The 17,165-nt window shown below is 42.1% G+C and overlaps 1 protein-coding gene across 1 annotated transcript; it reads right to left on the bottom strand.

Annotated features, from left to right (window-relative positions):
• Window positions 1-2,148: 2,148 nt before the first annotated feature.
• CCDC195 (coiled-coil domain containing 195) lies at window positions 2,149-4,958 on the bottom strand. The gene is made up of 3 exons (XM_060242696.1): window positions 4,703-4,958; window positions 3,584-3,845; window positions 2,149-2,281 (listed from the first exon to the last, which is right to left on the bottom strand). The coding sequence occupies exons 1-3, from the start codon at window positions 4,956-4,958 to the stop codon at window positions 2,149-2,151; spliced, it is 651 nt and encodes a 216-aa protein (XP_060098679.1).
• Window positions 4,959-17,165: the final 12,207 nt, after the last annotated feature.

The raw sequence follows: 17,165 nt of genomic DNA on the forward strand, positions 1-17,165 counted from the left end.
ATCTGTGTGTGAAGAAACCATGGGTTTGCAGTGGGAAAACAAAGTGGGGGAGACATATAGATGTGGGTCGGCAGAACTACCTGGAGGAACTACCTCTTGCTCGACAGATATGGGGTGGCAGACCTGCTGTCCTGGAGAGAGTGCCTCTTTGGCTGTACCTGTATATTTGTATTTAATGCTACAAAGACACCACCAGTCTTTTGTCTCATCCAAAGAAAACCAGCCCAGATAGCACCACTTTCCCTGGAACATCTCACCATTTGGGGAAGTGGCAAAGATGTAGGCCTGCCAGCTCACCTCTTATGGCAGACAACCCCCTGCTGCCACCACCCAGCCCCCCACCATGGCAGAAGGGGGAATGGGGTGGGAGATGTTGTCTATGTGTCAATGTAATTTCTAGCAGAGATTTCACTGACAACCTAGGATTTCACTGATCAACAATAAATTGGCAAAATCCTATAATAGTGATATTATTTTCAGGTTTTACCTGGAATAGATGTCAAAACACATGCAATGTCTTTCCCCCTGCCCGTGCTCTGCTTCCAAAGTCTTGGGGGTGGTGGAGGTTTGCAGGCATGTGTCAGGCAATCCTAGCAACATGTAAATGCTATGAGATAACAACAGCTTACCAATCACCAGCATATTCTTTTATGTGAATTGGGAACTTGCTAGCAGTGTTGGAAAGGGGAGGGAGAAAAGAGCAGGAGACTCTCCTCCTAAAATGTGCTAGAAAGCTGACCTCTTGTTGTAGACATGTAGCTTCCTGGTCACCTAGCCTTGAAACCAGGATGATCTAAGCAGAAATATACTGGCCTTCCCTCTGTACATTCCCTGTTGTGATAGCAGGCATTTTGCTATTGCTCCAATAATCTTTTCCTGCCTCTGCCTTTCAGTCCATTCACAGGATGCAGGAGGCTTGCCAAACATCTCTGATGCCCATCCCATCACCTCTTAGGTTCTCAATAGTATTTTCCCAGAAGCTCTTAGCAGCATCCAGCAGCACTACCCCATTCCTGTCTGCCTCATGATACAAGGCATACACATATATTCACAATATGTGATTAATTGAGTGTGCCTCCCAAACATGCATTGTTCTTATGCAGCATCACATCAGAGGACACAATTTCCATGGGTGCTGGAAATGAAAATCCTCATTCACAGATTGCTGGTTTGTCACTTTTTGTGAGTCTCCTCTTGTGACATTGTTCTGCAGTGAAACAGGCATTTTAGCCAACACAGATATTGCATGAAGTGAGTCAGTCTTGCAAATAACAAGAATAGAATAAAGGGAGATGACAAGTAAATATAAGAAGCCTTTATAAGGTTTACTTTTTGTGTGGAGTTCTCAAGTGACCTAAAGGCTTTGTCTTCTTGTTGCAGTCGTTACAACAGCCTTGCATCGTAGGTCTCTAATGTTGCTATGTTGCAAGTCAAAGGCTGAGTCTAAGAGAGAGCAGCTTACTTAAAGACCTAGTGAATTCATGACAGAGGTGAGACTCTCCAATTTATTTCTCAACCTCTATGGTACATCACCACTATTGTTATATTGAGCACTATTGCTATAGTGAACATAGTGAAAATGAAGCTCTTAAAATCTGTTCTTTTTTGAGAAAGTTATTTGCCAGAGTGTTATTGGATACTGAACAGAAATGGATGCAAACAATCTTTAACTTTTTAAAAGAAGGATGGACAGATTTGATTCAGTATTTTGTTCACGCACATTGCAGCTCCTTAAGCAGACATTCTCTTGTGTTCTTTACAAGCTTCTCTGTTTCTGGCAATGAACAATAAATAAAGATAGAAAAGCTCTCTGGAAAAAACCACAGTGACAACTGTTCTATTAAATGCTGTTTAATGCAGTCCTTGAACTAAGCTGTGGATTTTACAAAAAAAAAAAAAAAAAGTACAGTGAAGAGGCATCTGTTACCACTGAGTTTCAACACTGGCTACACAAGCCTTTGATAGTGTCTGTCACAGGTTTTATTATTTCCTGGCTGAACAGTCAGCCAATGAGTTGACAGGCTGTTTTGCTGATTCTTGGAGGGCGTCCTGCCAAAGCGCTTTTCAGAAATATAATCCTTCAGAGGGCCCTGGCTTAAGGCTAGTTTATCTTCAGAGTCAAGGATGGCCCTTTAAAAATTCACCAGCTCACATGTCCTTTTCAATAATGGGACTTAACTGTTTTGTGTTCTGATTTTGCTGGCATGTGAAAGAACCTTGATTTTCAGAATAGGGGGACATGTCCATCGGTAACAGGAAACTGACGGCCTTTACTTTACCCCTAGAAAAGAAATATGCACAAATAAGTGATAGATTAATTGATTCATTGACTTCAAGGCTGTATTGGCAGCCTTAAGACTGTGGAGGCAGCATACATGATCATTCAACGGTGAAAATAACAGTGTTTTAATGTTGTGACATGAAAACAACAATTTAAAAAGTAGCATCAGCAATAGAACATAAGAATGCAGAAACAAAACAAACAAACAAACAAACAAAAAACCTGTGGGACCTACACAGAATTATTGCTACATTTCATAACAAATTCAGTCTTGCAAAGGTAAATTTCAGCACCATGAACAGCAAATGTCCCTTATTCACACGCAAGGCTCTGAATTTTAGAGAATATTGATCTTGCTCAAGTTTGCAAGATTCTAAGGTTGCCAACCTTCAGATGGGTGAAGACAAACACAAGCCATGACAAAATAACAAGGAATATAAATATAATAATATATAACCTCAATAACCCTTGTGTACAAAATACAAATCCTCAAATTGAAAATTGAAAATTATATATCACAAAGTCCATACGGAAGTCCATTAGTTTTCCATAATACTATACTCAGACCAAAGCCTGAAGAAAAAGGTTTGTTCCATGTGCTCTCCAGTTTTTGCAATACTTATCCTGTAAAGTGCTGAGCCCGTATGGGAAAGGGCAGAATATAAATCAGCCAAATAAATAAATACAGTCCAAATTATCAATAAAGACCAATTGAGATCTTGAGATGTTGTGAACTTCCTGTTTCCTTGCTACCCACAGTAAAGCATGGACCTGGAGAACTGAGCTCCTGACAGTATTCAAGAGCTTTCTTCAATAAAGTACTTGAAATGTGACTGTCCTTTTGGAATGGACCTTTGGTAATGACTCTTCGACAAAGACTTGGGAAACATTTAGTTGACAATACTGTCAGGGGCTCAGTTCTTCAGGTCTATGCTTTTCAGCTAGTATATTAACCCAGGAAACTGTTCTCACTGCTGAGCCAGTGAAAGCATTCCACATGATTATACCCAACTGAGTGCCACAGCTGTGAATCTGGACATTTCAAATGTAATGTGACATCCCTCTCATATTGCACTGGATGTACACATTTTAATATTGCTCAATTGACAGGTGTGGTCAAGAAAATCAGCATGTTTATAGGTATTTTCAGTTCATTCACATGACTGTAGCCAGCAGTTCAAATCAACAGACCTCTGATGCCTGGAACCACCAGCTAGATACACAATGGCAGCCTGAAATATAGATACTCAGGATAAGATTTTTCAAGCTGTATTTATAATTTCAGCATTGAAAGGACCCTACCTGCACTTGTAAACATGATCTTGGAAAGATCTCCTTTTATTTGATGCGCTGCTGGAGAGGCAATCAGATGGGATTTTTGCAAAACCCTTTTCTTCTTTATTGGTTAGTTGCATATCAGTAGGAAACGCTGGCTGTTTGATTATGCCCTTAACTTCAAGGGCTCCCTTGAATGGATTCCTCTTGTCACTTTTATGGTGCTTGTTGCCGGCAAGTGAATGAACAGAGGAGGAGATGGAATAACGCCTGACCGTCATCATGTTACCTGTTCAAAGAACATGACCACATAGATTTTAGATATAAAACATTCTTAAACCTGCTGAAGGCCCCTCCCAACCTCCCTGTGTGCCTCCCCCAGTGCAAGAGTTCATTCAGGGTAAAGCCAAGCACAAGCTTTGCCTGGTTCAATCCCTGATCTTGCTGGTTAAAGGATAGCTGGAGTTGGGAAAGACCTGTCTGAGACCTGCTGACAGAGTGACAGTCTTTCTCTGAATAGCCAGGCCTTCAAGAACCACGCTCTTCACTTCTCCGGCACTACCATGAATGTGATGAAAGGGTTAGGATAATATAGCTAGCTTAATGCTCCCAAACCCTTTTTTCTCTAGGCAAACCCAGCTAGCCATTAAATTTTATTCTAGTCTCAATAAGTCAACAAAGAAGGAATCTCTCTTCCTTAAAAGTGAACCCACTGAGGTTACTGCATGCCTTAACAAGCATTAGCAATACAATACAATCCTTCATTTTTGTTTCTGAGAGAGACAGAGAAGGAGAGAGAGACCTAGACTGTCTTGGAATGAAAGGATATAGAAAACTATATCCATGCTCTTCTATCTCAGAGCTCTCAATACTGGAGCCAATTTGCTGTAGTTAAAACAACACATCAATCAGGGTATCCCAATTATTAGGAACCACATTCTCTAATCCTTTATAATTTATACATCTTTAGCTTGTGGGTTCCCATCACATGCTCTGTTTTTGTCAGACTGAGAATTTGGACTAAGAAATGAGCCACTGTCCAGGCCTAACTAGAGAGTTTGTGGCTTTTGCCTTCAAAGCTCAGCAATGCTCTCCAGACAAAAAGTATACCTGAGCCCCACATCAAACCTCATGGCTGTTCAATACCTTTTTGTTCCTGTAGCAGCAAAGCAGATCCAGCAGAGACATTTCTGCGTAAAGACACAGTAGCCTCTTCACTGGAGTCAGTGAGGCTCCAGGCTTCCTCCTTTCCGGATTCTCCTCTCATCCCTTCTGCTTGCTTTGCTCCCCTTGGCCCATCAAACTGAAGTTCTCCCCGAAGAGCTCTGTTTTCTCTCTCTAGCTTGATGATCTCGGAGCGCATTTCCTGGATGACCTGCATGAGCTGCTTGGTTCCCTCCATCTCCCACCACCTTTCCAGGCTGCCAGCTCTGGCACCGCTTGCTTTAAAGAGAAACCATAAATCCAAGGTGAGGGGCTCATGTGGCACATAAACACATCTGAACAATGGCAGTCCCTCCCCGTACTCAGCATTGTGCTGTCTTTCACCACCAGAAGAGCTTGGATAAACTGTCAAGGCTTTAAGAGCACCTCCATGATTTATTCATTCCAGGTTTCATTTTTCCAAACCGTGCTTTGGTGGTATTTACTTTTGCGCAAAACCATCAGCCCTTGTTGTAAGGCAAAGTGGCACCAAGTGCTATAGCCATGCCAGTCCACTCTGAACTGTGTTCATTCCTGCACTTGTCTCAGGCTTGGGTCCTGGTAGCTAATGCTAGAAACTTGTGTTCTACTTTGAACCTTCTTGTCCAGTTAAGGGCTGATGAGTATTGCAGACTCAGAATTGTTCACAGATGAAGCCAAGGTCTTCTAAAACGAGTCTTTCATCCTTGTTTGCTTCTCTCCTCTGTGTTTTTTTCCTTTAAAAGGTAGCTGACAAAAACTATACCTTAGCAGAACAGAAGGCACTCCCAGAGTGCTACCCAACCATTTCAGCTAAACCACAGGTCATCTAGAGTTATGCCTGAAGGGTAATTCAGGATATATTTCCATCCAGCTCCCACTCTGTTTTGTTTCCAACATTCACCTAAACAAAGTGTGTGCAGTAATATTCTGGGAAGGTAAGGAGAGACAGATCAAGCATGAATCTTGCATTAGAAATGAAAGACAATATCTTGGGCTGCTCCTGTTACCTGGCCCTTAGGAGTGTTTCTGTGCTGCAAAGAAAACATCCTTAAAGAAAACCATTTGCTTTCTTTTCCTGATGTGGTACTAATATTCAAACTCAAATAAACTCTCCCATCGGCATAAAAACTATTCAAAATACTAGGGAGAACTCCTTAGGAACCTGGTTTACTGAGACCTTCAAAAGTTCAGCTTCCTGTTATCACCATCATCTGAGATAAAGTGGGTGGCTTTCTTGGTGGCGGCACCTCTTGTGGCATACCCTCCTCCCCCCAGGGATGTGGCTATTGCTTTGGTGTCACTTGGACTTCTAGTTGCTGTGGTTGAGTTTGGCCACCATTTTAACATCACTCTGAATATTGCTGTTTTGACCAACCACCTGGAGAGAGTTGTACCTGAGAGCACAGCCTAGAAATAATGTATATAATGCTGGTTTGCAAAGCAGCAAATGATACCAAAAATTGTGTTTGTATATTTATGACAAATTTGATTTTCAAACATGACTAATGCATATTTTAGCTGGGATATATTCTAGAAAATGAAATAATGCGGGCAACCTTGCATAACAGCCCTGGAACTGCTGTTGAGCAAACTAATTACTTCAGCTGAGCAAAGGAAAATGATTCTTCTTCTAGGTATTTTTGTTTCTCCATGTGTGGATACAAAACTGTGGGTTTTATCAAAATGAGCTGATTATCAGGGTTAAACAATGGAAATATATTAGATAAATCACCTGTTTTATATTTAAAAATGCTAGTACTGTTGAATTTTAAATAATCATAATAGAGCAGAATATATGTGAACATATTTAGGCCTTTTTAGCTTATAGAAAAAGAAAAGTGGTGTAACTACAAGGACTTGCACAGGGGCATAAGAACATAAGAGAAGCCATGTTGGATCAGGCCAATGGCCCATCCAGTCCAACACTCTGTGTCACACAGTGGCAAAAATTTTTATATATACACACACACTGTGGCTAATAGCCACTGATGGACCTCTGCTCCATATTTTTATCTAAACCCCTCTTGAAGGTGGCTATGCTTGTGGCCGCCACCACCTCCTGTGGCAGTGAATTCCACATGTTAATCACCCTTTGGGTGAAGAAATACTTTCTTTTATCCGTTTTAACCTGTCTGCTCAGCAATTTCATCGAATGCCCACGAGTTCTTGTATTGTGAGAAAGGGAGAAAAGTACTTCTTTCTCTACTTTCTCCATCCCATGAATTATCTTGTAAACCTCTATCATGTCACCCTGCAGTCGACGTTTCTCCAAGCTAAAGAGTCCCAAGCATTTCAACCTTTCTTCATAGGGAAAGTGTTCTTTCCCTTCCCTGAAAGCTCCCACAGTGTCTTTTCTTCTTTCCACCTACCAGCTAACTTACCTTTATCTTCTTCCCCATCCTTCTCCCTTGAAAGGATCTGACTGAAGGGAGAAATGCTATTGTCCAGGAAATCAGAGTTATTAAAGAAAAAGATTAACTCATGCTGTATTTATAGTAAGCACCCAAATTCAGAGGGGGAAAACACACATTGTTTGGGGGAATAAAGTTTTGGTATACCAACAACTCCAATTTGTATTAATGTTCTGGAAGATCACTGTACTGACTCAAATCAGCAATTTCCATATATATCTTTGGCTTGGGAATCTTGTTATACACACGCCTAACAATAGCAGGCAGACAGGTCTGGGTGCATTATGCAGGTCGTAGAAAGTCACTCAGTGATTGCTGCTGGGCCTGATTCCAACAAGTCCACCCTCTGCCTGGTGAGCCAGCTGTGGTGTAGTGGTTAAAAGCAGCAGGCTCTAACCTGGAGAACCAAGCTTGATTCCCCACTCCTCCATATGCAGTCAGCTGGGTGACTTTGGGTCAGTCACAGAGCTCTCTCAGGCCCACCTGCCTCATAGGGTGTCTGTTGTAGGGCCCTGCTTTTGGGGCCTCCGATCCAGTGCCATGGAACTGGCTGGTGGAGGAGCCCTGCCCCAGAAGAGCTCCAGTGCACCCAGAGATGATGTCATCAAGCTAGGCATATCATACAGGGGATGCACTAGCATTTGGGTAAAAACTCTGTGGTGACCATCCCCTGCATGACATTGCCCAACACAGAGATGTCATTTCTGGGGAAAGGAATGGGGTCCCCCATCAGCAATCAGGTAAGATCTGGCACCCCTACTAGCAGTGGCCATAGAGAGGTTATTTTCTTAAAGCTACAGGTAGTGACTTTATTAAGATGGGGTTTATTTTTCAGGTTTTTCTGCAAATCTGTCCCCCCCAGGTCTGTAGAAAGATCTATTTTGTTTGTTCGTGGTTTCAGTGTCTGCATTTAAGTATCCACAGATGAGGCCATGTTCACATATCACATATATCAATGATGGAGTTTTTTTAAATGCTGCTTTTTATGTTCTGCAGTCATTATGCTGTTCCTCTTTAATGACATTTTGTTGTGCTTTTTCATATGGATTATGCTACATTTGAATGCTGCTTTACATAGGCTTCTGTCAAGTTGTTAGTTGATTCACTCTGGTTTTGCATGGAGTTTTTATATCCTTTTTCAGAATGAGCTTGGAGAGGCAGTATGCAAATATTTTCAATAAACAACAGCATAATGAAAACCAGTGTCACAATTCAGGACAGGAAATTCTGTAAGAATGCTCACAGAATCATTGCCACAAGATGGTTAGTATTGTAGAGCGTTTGTCTACATGTCAAAGGGGGAAATCTCACTTTCTCATCAAGTATACACTCATGGAGGAGCTAATAACAGTCTGGGCTCCCTGCTAAGTTACAGATGCAGCATGTTATAGTGCTTAAGGTGTGTCCCAGGTTCAAATCCCTGTTCTGCCCTGCAAACTCACTGAGTGACCCCAGACCAGTTGATCTCTTTCAGCCTACCCTCCCTCCACAGTGAGGATAAAACTGAGGAACAAAGGATGTTGTAGACTATGTTTATTGCAGAATATTGCCTATTTTAGATTTATACTTGAAGTAATGTATGGCCAGGTCTTTAAGAGGTCTTATGTGCCCCCCCCCCTCCCCAGATCTCCGACTGTAGAGATTTTTCTGCAGCACCCAGTTTTGGATGTAATCCTGTCCAGCTTTCTTTTGCAGGAATGAGAGAAGATAGTTAAAGTTTTAAAATTAAGTGTGTAAAGATGTAAGTACATGAAAGAAGTAAAGAAGTTTTGGAAACAAAAAGAAATAATATAATTAGGATTAGAACAAGAATAAGGAAAAGTGGTATGGGGATCGGGTGAAATCAGGTAAAGAAAGGAAATAAGATAAAGAGGAAGGAGTTTAATTATTTGTTGTTAGTATTCAGTTTGATTTGTAGAAGATAATAAGCAAAAATCGAAATGTATTTATATGAGATGTATAATCATGTTGATATATGTACACTTAATAAAATATTAATGAAAAATAAGAGGTCTTATGAAAGGATTACAGACCCACAAAAGATGTGAATGGCTTTTATTCCTGACAGTGTAACTGTTTGACTATCAGCTTTCCCCCCCTTTTAGAGCGTCCAAAAGTCCCTGACTTGCAAACAGAATGGATCTCAAGTGTCATTCTTGCATTTTCATGCTCTCCTCCAAGTTACCTGATGCAGTTTGGGAGTTGCCTGCTGCTTACCCTTCTTGCAGTTGACAGCCTTCCTGCAAACTGAGAGCCAGTTCTCCCGACAACAACATGTCAGGCACATGTGAGGGTCAAGCAAGAGCTGATTCAAAGTCTATGAATCCCTGGGAAAATATCTTATAACACAGACCATGCACCAAGCTTGCAATGCCTGGCCTCAACCAAGCACTGTGTTTCCATTCTTCATGCTATTCTTTAGCTGGCAGCTGGGTACAGCAGCTGGGTACAACAGCACAGGAATGCAGAAGGGGCCAAGTTGTAATTCATAAGCATGTCACACGTTGTCTTGTGTAGGCTATGAAACTGTGGTGATCTGCAAGCAAGCAAACCAAAAGACTGTCTCAAGATAAAATAATATAGTATATAATATAATATAATATAGTTTAGTATAATATTAACACAGGTTTTATTTATTTATTTATGTTAATTTGTAGTCCACCCTTTCCCATGGTGGGCTCAGGGCGGATTCCAACATAGTAAACCGTTAAAACTAACAATAAGCAATCTAACAGATTAAAAAAAAAACACAATTAAACAGTTAAAACAGATTAAAAGGTTAAAATAAACAGTTAAGCCACAGCTCAGAATTAGTTCAAGGCAGCATGGATGGCAGTTCAGTCATGGAAGGTGTGGACATATCACTTAAGGCATACTTTGTCCAAAAGTATCAGCCCGATTTTAGGCAATCAGTGCAGAGAGGCCAATGTAGATGGAATAATAGGATAAGGACGTCCACCCACCTCAGTCATAGGCCTGGTGGAACAGCTCCATCTTACAGGGCCTCCGGAATGGTAACAAATCTGATAGGGCCCGCACCGCCACAGGGAGCTGATTCCACCAGGTTGGGGCCAGGGCCAATAAAGCCCTGGCCCTGGTCAAGGCAAGGTTTACACATAGGGGGAAATACTGAATGGAAAGTTTCTAGTTGATTTGATTATAAATTCATGCTGGATTGATTACTAGGAGAGAGCAGGAAAATATGCTGCATAGGACAGCATCTTCAGGAAATTGGAAACAGGGTCCAAGCACAGCACATGGATTTTATGTGTAGCATGGATAAATTTTACCGCAGCCTATTGTGCTAGAGGCGGCCACAAGCACACTACTATGACATAGTGTGCTCATGACATTTCAGAAATAAAACAGCCTTCCCCCCCTCGCCCCCACGACTCATTGGATGATGCAAGTTGGATGAAGGGTCCTGATATGACAATTGTACCATCTCCAGATAAAAGATTTGGGTTCTGGCAGAAAATATATAATGAATTTCAGAGCTGTGATTTATTTGTATAATAATTAATACATTTTACTCACAGACAATCAATTCCAGTACCTCCAGCAGGTACTAAAGAAGGAATGATATTTAAACCAAAATCACAAGTACCATTTTAAAATGTTACCTACAAAGCCATTCAATGCAGAGTTATATCCGCCTAACACTACGGAATTTAGAAGGCATAGAAAAGTATAACTCTGTTTAGGATGACACTGTAAGTTTCTTATACTTAGTTGGGGGCATGTACTTGATTTTTCTTTGAAATATTTCCAGTCTTTATGAGGAACTTAATTTTTGAAAAGAACACAAGGGTCAAACCCAGAATTGGATTGACCGGAATGAGTCAGAGCCCATGGGCATCTGACAGGCAGGATGTTATTGCCCTCTCAAAGGTAAATTAATCCAATGCAAGTGAAAATGTTATCCAGCGATGGTGACAATTCCATTAAGAGGCTTGGGCCAGATACAATCACCTCACTGATACTGGAGTCTGCAAAGTGAAAAGTCGTGGTGTGTCAGAGACTGGGCCAACAGAACTCTATCCTCAGGTTTCTCATTGGTTTCCCCCCCCCCCCCCAGCAAGAGATCATGTGCTGCTTAAGTGACAACCAGAGAGCTCCCAATTATAGTATCATTTCTGACCTTCTAGGTCACTCTTTCAGCAGCCAGCTTCCATTAGCAGCAGCTGAGCATCCTTGCACTTTGATCTTGGACAAGCCAATGTTGTTTTGTTTTATTCTTTCCCTTCAAGAAGTAATGCCCCCATCTAAAGATACACAGGACAACGCCCAAAGGAATAACATCTGGAACACTAGAAACAGTAATAACTCTAAACAGAAATTAAGCAGACATCAACAATGCGAACAGTTAAAAGACAGTATTACTTTAACAAGGAAGCACCATCTTAATTCCTGGGGAAACAAAGAAATCTCAAGGGATCTCCTGAAACTAAGCAATGAACAATCTTGCAGATCTTCCTAAGGAAGCTACTCTGTAAGAGCCACATGCTGTGCCCAGGACATACTAAACTGGTTCTCTCAAAAAATAACATGGGATCCCCACATCCCTTTGCCCCCTATTGTTGCTAGGAAAGACTGTGGCACGGAAGCAGAGGATGTCTCATGAATGTAGAGCGCGCTATCTAAATGCTTGCTTTCAGCGGCAAGTGACAGCTATGTAGCTTCTGGAATTGCTAAACAGCTGCTTATAGCAATTTGCTATGCCAAGCCAGTTCTGCTTTTCTGAAATTTAGACAGGACAATGCTTTGCTGTTTCAATAACATAGACATTCTTTTGCATACGATCACTCTGCCCCTGGGAATGTATTTACAAATGCTAGGATTTTATTATAGATGTTTGAGCTACACATACAGGTGATAAGGTCAGTGGTGTGAATATATTCAAGGTTTTATTCAAAATACAAACTGAACGAATGATGATAAGCAGCAGTAATTCAGTCACAGGGGTTGATCTGTTATCAAACACCCTTAAATAATATGTTATTTGGCAACTGCACCCCACTCCCATGAGTGGTGAGAACTTACAGGGACTATCACTTTCCCCAGTTGGAGCCCACATTTTTGTAGCATTTGCCTTATTGACAGATATAAATCACAGCTGAAGTTTGAGCCACAGCTGACATCAGATCCCCAGACACAGAACCTTCATCCCCAGAGGGTTCCTCAGCCGTAGTTATCCCTGTCTCTTTGCTGCTTTCCCAATGGGAACAGGCTTGTATAGTTCCCATTGCTGCTGCTGGTAGGTTTCACTGGCCCAGTCCTTTAGCAGTGGCCATCCACTTCCATGCCACCAGTTTTTATTTTTATTGGCAATTAAGTACAGTTGTAATGATATGATAATATGTGTATCAGGTTCTCTGAATTCCCAGCTTTCATTTTTTTTAAAGTAAATCTCTAACCCTTTCCTTGCTATGATATACCTTTTCCCTTATAACTCCACAACAAAAGGAGTTAAAGGCTTACTTTAAAAAAAATAAAGCTGGGATAATACACAGATTGTTATGCCATTATAACAATATTTAATTGCTGATCAACCAAAAGCGTTTCTGGATGCAGGAATGAGGAAATGACCATTTCAGGGACAGGTAATATGGCTGCCATGGGGGCAGGATAAAAAAAAATCTGAATTTTCTGACCCACACTGTAGCCATTCAGGTGTTGTTGTGATCTTTCCCAAAACTTCATAGCAAAGCAGGCTTGGGAAGGACTGTAGAAAAGCTGGAGAAATCCCAGGAGATGAATAAATGCACCATATGAACATATGAAACTGCCTTATACTGAATCAGACCCTCAGTCCATCAAAGTCAGTATTGTCTACTAAGACTGGCAGCGGCTCTCCAGGGTCTCAAGCTGAGGTTCCCCCCCCCCCATTTGCCTGGACCCTTTTTAGTTGCAGAAGCCAGGGATTGAACCTGGGACCTTCTGCTTACCAAGCAGATGCTCTACCACTGAGCCACTGTCCGTCCCATTGATATTGCTATGATGATATGATGCTGTGGGGAAATGGGGGGGGGGGGGGAGCCTTACTTCCCAACAACATCAAATCTGGAGCAAATAACTCATGTGGAAACGGCCTCTCTATTCCTTACCACATCAAAACTGGGCTTTTTAACACAGACACCAGGAGCTTTTAAAATCATATACTTGCCCCCACCAAGCATGTAGAACAAAATGAGTTTCCCTCTTCATTCCAAAAAGTAAAGTGAACTCTACCTCCACAAAAGAGACAGGGAGAACTGTGCATATTGCAACATAACCCTAGTATAAGGTTGCCAGCTTCAGGTTGGTAAACATCTGGAGATTTTGGAAGTGAAGCCTGAGGAGGGCAGGGTTTGGGAGGGGAGGGACTTCAATGGGGTACAATGCCATGGAGCCCACGTTCCAAAGTGGCCATTTTCTCCAGGTGAACTATTTTTTTGTTACCTGGAGTTCAGTTGTAATAGTGGGAAATCTCCAGCCAGCACCCAGAGGTGTCAGAACTTGTAACTTTCCTGTATGCTAAATGTGGGACTGTTAGCCTAACCGACTCCATGTTGGAAAGATGTACTAACCAAGTGCTTTTATCTTTATGCCTACTAACAAAATGCCTTTGCATTTCAAACAAACCCAAGCCACGGAGGGGTGACCGCTAGGCTCTGGGAAGCATCTGCAGGTGTCCTTTGAAGCCGGCTTGCCAGAGCAAAGCAGCAGGGTTCCTTCCTCCGCCTTGGAGATAAGAGGCCTGGGAACAGACAACTGTCTCCCTAAGGTTTTATTGTTTCTGTTACCCCCGTATAAAGAATGCCCCGATAGCCATACTGGTTATCAGAGTCAATTTGCTTCCTCACTGAATGTAGTTCTCAATAAACGCTTCAACTTTTGAAACAAAGGAACGCGTCTTGTCTGAAGTTCTCCAGTTCTGACAAGAGGTTGGCAACTCTACCCTAGTAGCATGAAAGTGCATAAGGGAGAGCAAACCAATAACCTCATGTGGGAAAGGAACTGCTGCATGTGTCTGGGGTTAGGGCAAAGGAGGGAATAGGCTTTTTAATTAGTGGGTGCTATAATTATTTAGCAGCTTTGGTTTAATTGTTCTTATTTTTAAGGAAAATGTTTCATCTAGGGTTGCCATTATAGATGATCTCCAAGCCACAATGATCAGCTCCCCTGGAGGACAGACTCTATGGTATCACATCTCCATTGAGCTTCCTCCTCCCCAAACTCTACCCATCTCTGCTGCAGCCCTCAAGTCTTCAGGAAGCTCCCAAACTGGGGTTGGCAATTCTAATTTAATCTGCTCTAAGCTTAATGGGAAAGCAGTCTGTAAATGCTCAACCATAAACAGAGCTTTGGAAATTTCTGTGTTGGGAACTTGGGAACTACCTGGAGATTTTGGGGGTAGAACCTGAGGAGGCAGGGTTGGAGAAAGGGAGAGACATCTGTGAAGTGTAATACCCTAGACTTGAGTTTCCTAATACTTGCAATGCTTCCTTTCACATTGCCACATTGAAGTGTTGCAAGTATTAGGAGACTGTTTGTCGTTCCTGCCCTGTATCTGAAAATGATTATGTGAAGCTTGAAGAAGCAAATGTGAAACAAGGGCATAAATACAACCTTGTTGCATTTATTGGACTGCTGGCTGCATCCCATAGGAGAATTTTGGACTGGATTGACATCATCTATCCTTTGTGCTTTCGTCTACTCCACCACCGGACTTCCTGGCAAGAAACGGCATTGAATGAATTGCATTAAGAATCATTAGGACTTGTTTTTCTGGTGGTCTTCAAGACTTTCTGTTTGTTCTGTATGAGAGGCTTATTAGGTTCAATATTTGTAATTGTATTCTATATTATATGTATTCTTTAGATTTTTGCTTGTTTGCTTATTTTTGCAAGGCTGGTAATCATGGAAGCTTTGTGCTTTTTTTCTCCTGCTACCCTCTGGAGGTTGGCAACCTGTTCAGAAACAAATTGCTTTGAAATCTTCTTAGCCAATCTCTTCCATGCTTTCTTTCCCTCCCAATTTACCAGACATTTCTATACCTTCTGTCCATCCCCGTTTGCTGTCTAGTATCTTTTTCCAAAGTTTTTTTTAATTAAAAACCCCCTCTTCCTCTTTTCTATCAACCAGCATCCACCTTTCTTTGACAGGGCTATCTGTCACTGCCCAACTGAGTGAAACTGTCTTGACTCTGCAACAGTTTATGGAGGAGGTAAGTTTGGAATAAATAAGAATAAACAATCTCTTCTCTGTTGACTCTTTCCAAATGTGCTATCATTTTTTTAAAATAATGGTGTCTTGGCTGTTGGAAGAATTCAACCAGCTGTTGAAGTCTGTGGTAGGTAATGTAGGAATTTAAGACTGCTAGTAGCACTTAGGCCTGGTGTGTATAGGAAGGGGGGTACTAACTGAACTCTGTCTACCTAGTAAAAATGTTTAGCAGCTGCCTTGGCTCTTCCTGGGGTTACCAACCTCCAGATGTCACCTGGAGTTCTCCTGGAATTATGACTATCTCCAGTCCCCCTGGAAAAAACGACAACTTCTTAGGGTGGACTGTTTGACATTGCATCCCTGCCAAGCACCTCCCTCTCCTCAAACTCTGTCTTCCCAAGGCACTGCCACCAAGTCTCCAGGAATTTCCAAAGCTGGAGCTGGCAAGCATAACTCTCCAAATCTTCCAGCAGGCCAGCAGCTAAATTAGGATTGCCAAATCCAATTCAAGAAATATCTGGGGACTTTGGGGGTGGAGCCACGAGACTTTGGGAATGGAGCTAGAAGCAAGGTTGTGACAAGCATAATTGAACTCCAAAGGGAGTGCTGGCCATCATGCTTCAAGGAACTGCACACCTTTTAAATGCCTTCCTTCCACTATAATGAAGAATAGGGGCACCTTCTTTGGGGGCTTAGAATTGGACCCCCTGGTCCAATCTTTTTGAAACTTGGAGAGCTTTTGAAGAGAGGCATTGGATGCTATGCTGCAAAAAACAGCCCCCCCCCCCGATACCCGCAGTTCAATTTTCCATTATTCCCTATGGGAATTGGTCTGCATAGGGAATAGTGGAGTGTCCAGCAGACATCCCCCGCCCCTGCTTTCTGATGACCCTGAAGCAGGAGGAGCAGCTGCAAACCGGGAGATCCCCTGCCCCCACCTGGGGATTGGCAGCCCTAAGCTAAATCTTGTTCTGGAGTTAATAGGACTGGAAACAGAACAGGAGAAAAATGGAGGGAAAAGACTTTGACTAACGCTCTCCCTTCTGATTCTTTAATGGTTGCTTGACTCAGTAATTACTTTTTACACATTTCAAAAATGCTTGGAAAGCAAATAGGAGAATCATGCCACTTCCCCAAATAGCTGCGGGAGAGAAGTATTTTTCTCAACTGAGCTGAAGCCTCTGGTGCATTCACTGGTACTACCGGGTGAATTTAAACATGTAATTGAAAGTCTGCATCAGTACTGCCTCACTGACGTCTTAAGTGGAGAGCACAGGCATGACAGGGGAATGGGGGCCAGAGTGAAGGCACAGGAGGAGTCTGACAGCAGCGGCCAACCTTGGGCTAACGTGAGCAGCCTCATGAGCAGCATCCAGAGGAGAATCAAGAGGAGGCCATGCACAAACATTCCACTGCCTTCAAAGGATGGAAAAAGAAAAATCACAGCCTGGCTGTGTGTGCCCCGGTGCATGAGAGGAATGAGCAGATAGACACATTGATCTTTTCTGATTAACCTTTAGGTTTTTTTGCAAATTGTTATTTGTTTGAAAAATGTATACCTCACCTCAAATGTTTTTATCTAGGTAGCTAACAGATAAAACCCACAATCTATACAATAATAACCAAGGAGGCATCAGTATTTCAAAACAGAAATTAAATCAAGCCTGTCATTCATAAGAACATAAGAAGAGCCCTGTAAGGATCAGACCAGTGGTTGATCTAGTTCAGCATCCTGTGTCACACAAGGGGCCAAACCAGTTGTCCAGGAGAGCCAACAAACAAGGAGTAGGGGGCTAAGATCATCT

The sequence above is a fragment of the Heteronotia binoei genome, chromosome 6, assembly GCF_032191835.1.
Source record: "Heteronotia binoei isolate CCM8104 ecotype False Entrance Well chromosome 6, APGP_CSIRO_Hbin_v1, whole genome shotgun sequence".
NCBI lineage: Eukaryota > Metazoa > Chordata > Lepidosauria > Squamata > Gekkonidae > Heteronotia > Heteronotia binoei.

Excerpts from the sequence above, each read along its gene's own strand:
- CCDC195 (XM_060242696.1), bottom strand. The coding sequence starts at position 4,958 with ATGGAGGGAACCAAGCAGCTCATGCAGGTCATCCAGGAAATGCGCTCC. Across the intron at positions 3,846-4,702 it reads GCTGCTACAGGAACAAAAAG|GTAACATGATGACGGTCAGG; the intron begins GTATTGAACAGC and ends TTCTTTGAACAG. Across the intron at positions 2,282-3,583 it reads GATCATGTTTACAAGTGCAG|GGGTAAAGTAAAGGCCGTCA; the intron begins GTAGGGTCCTTT and ends TTTCTTTTCTAG.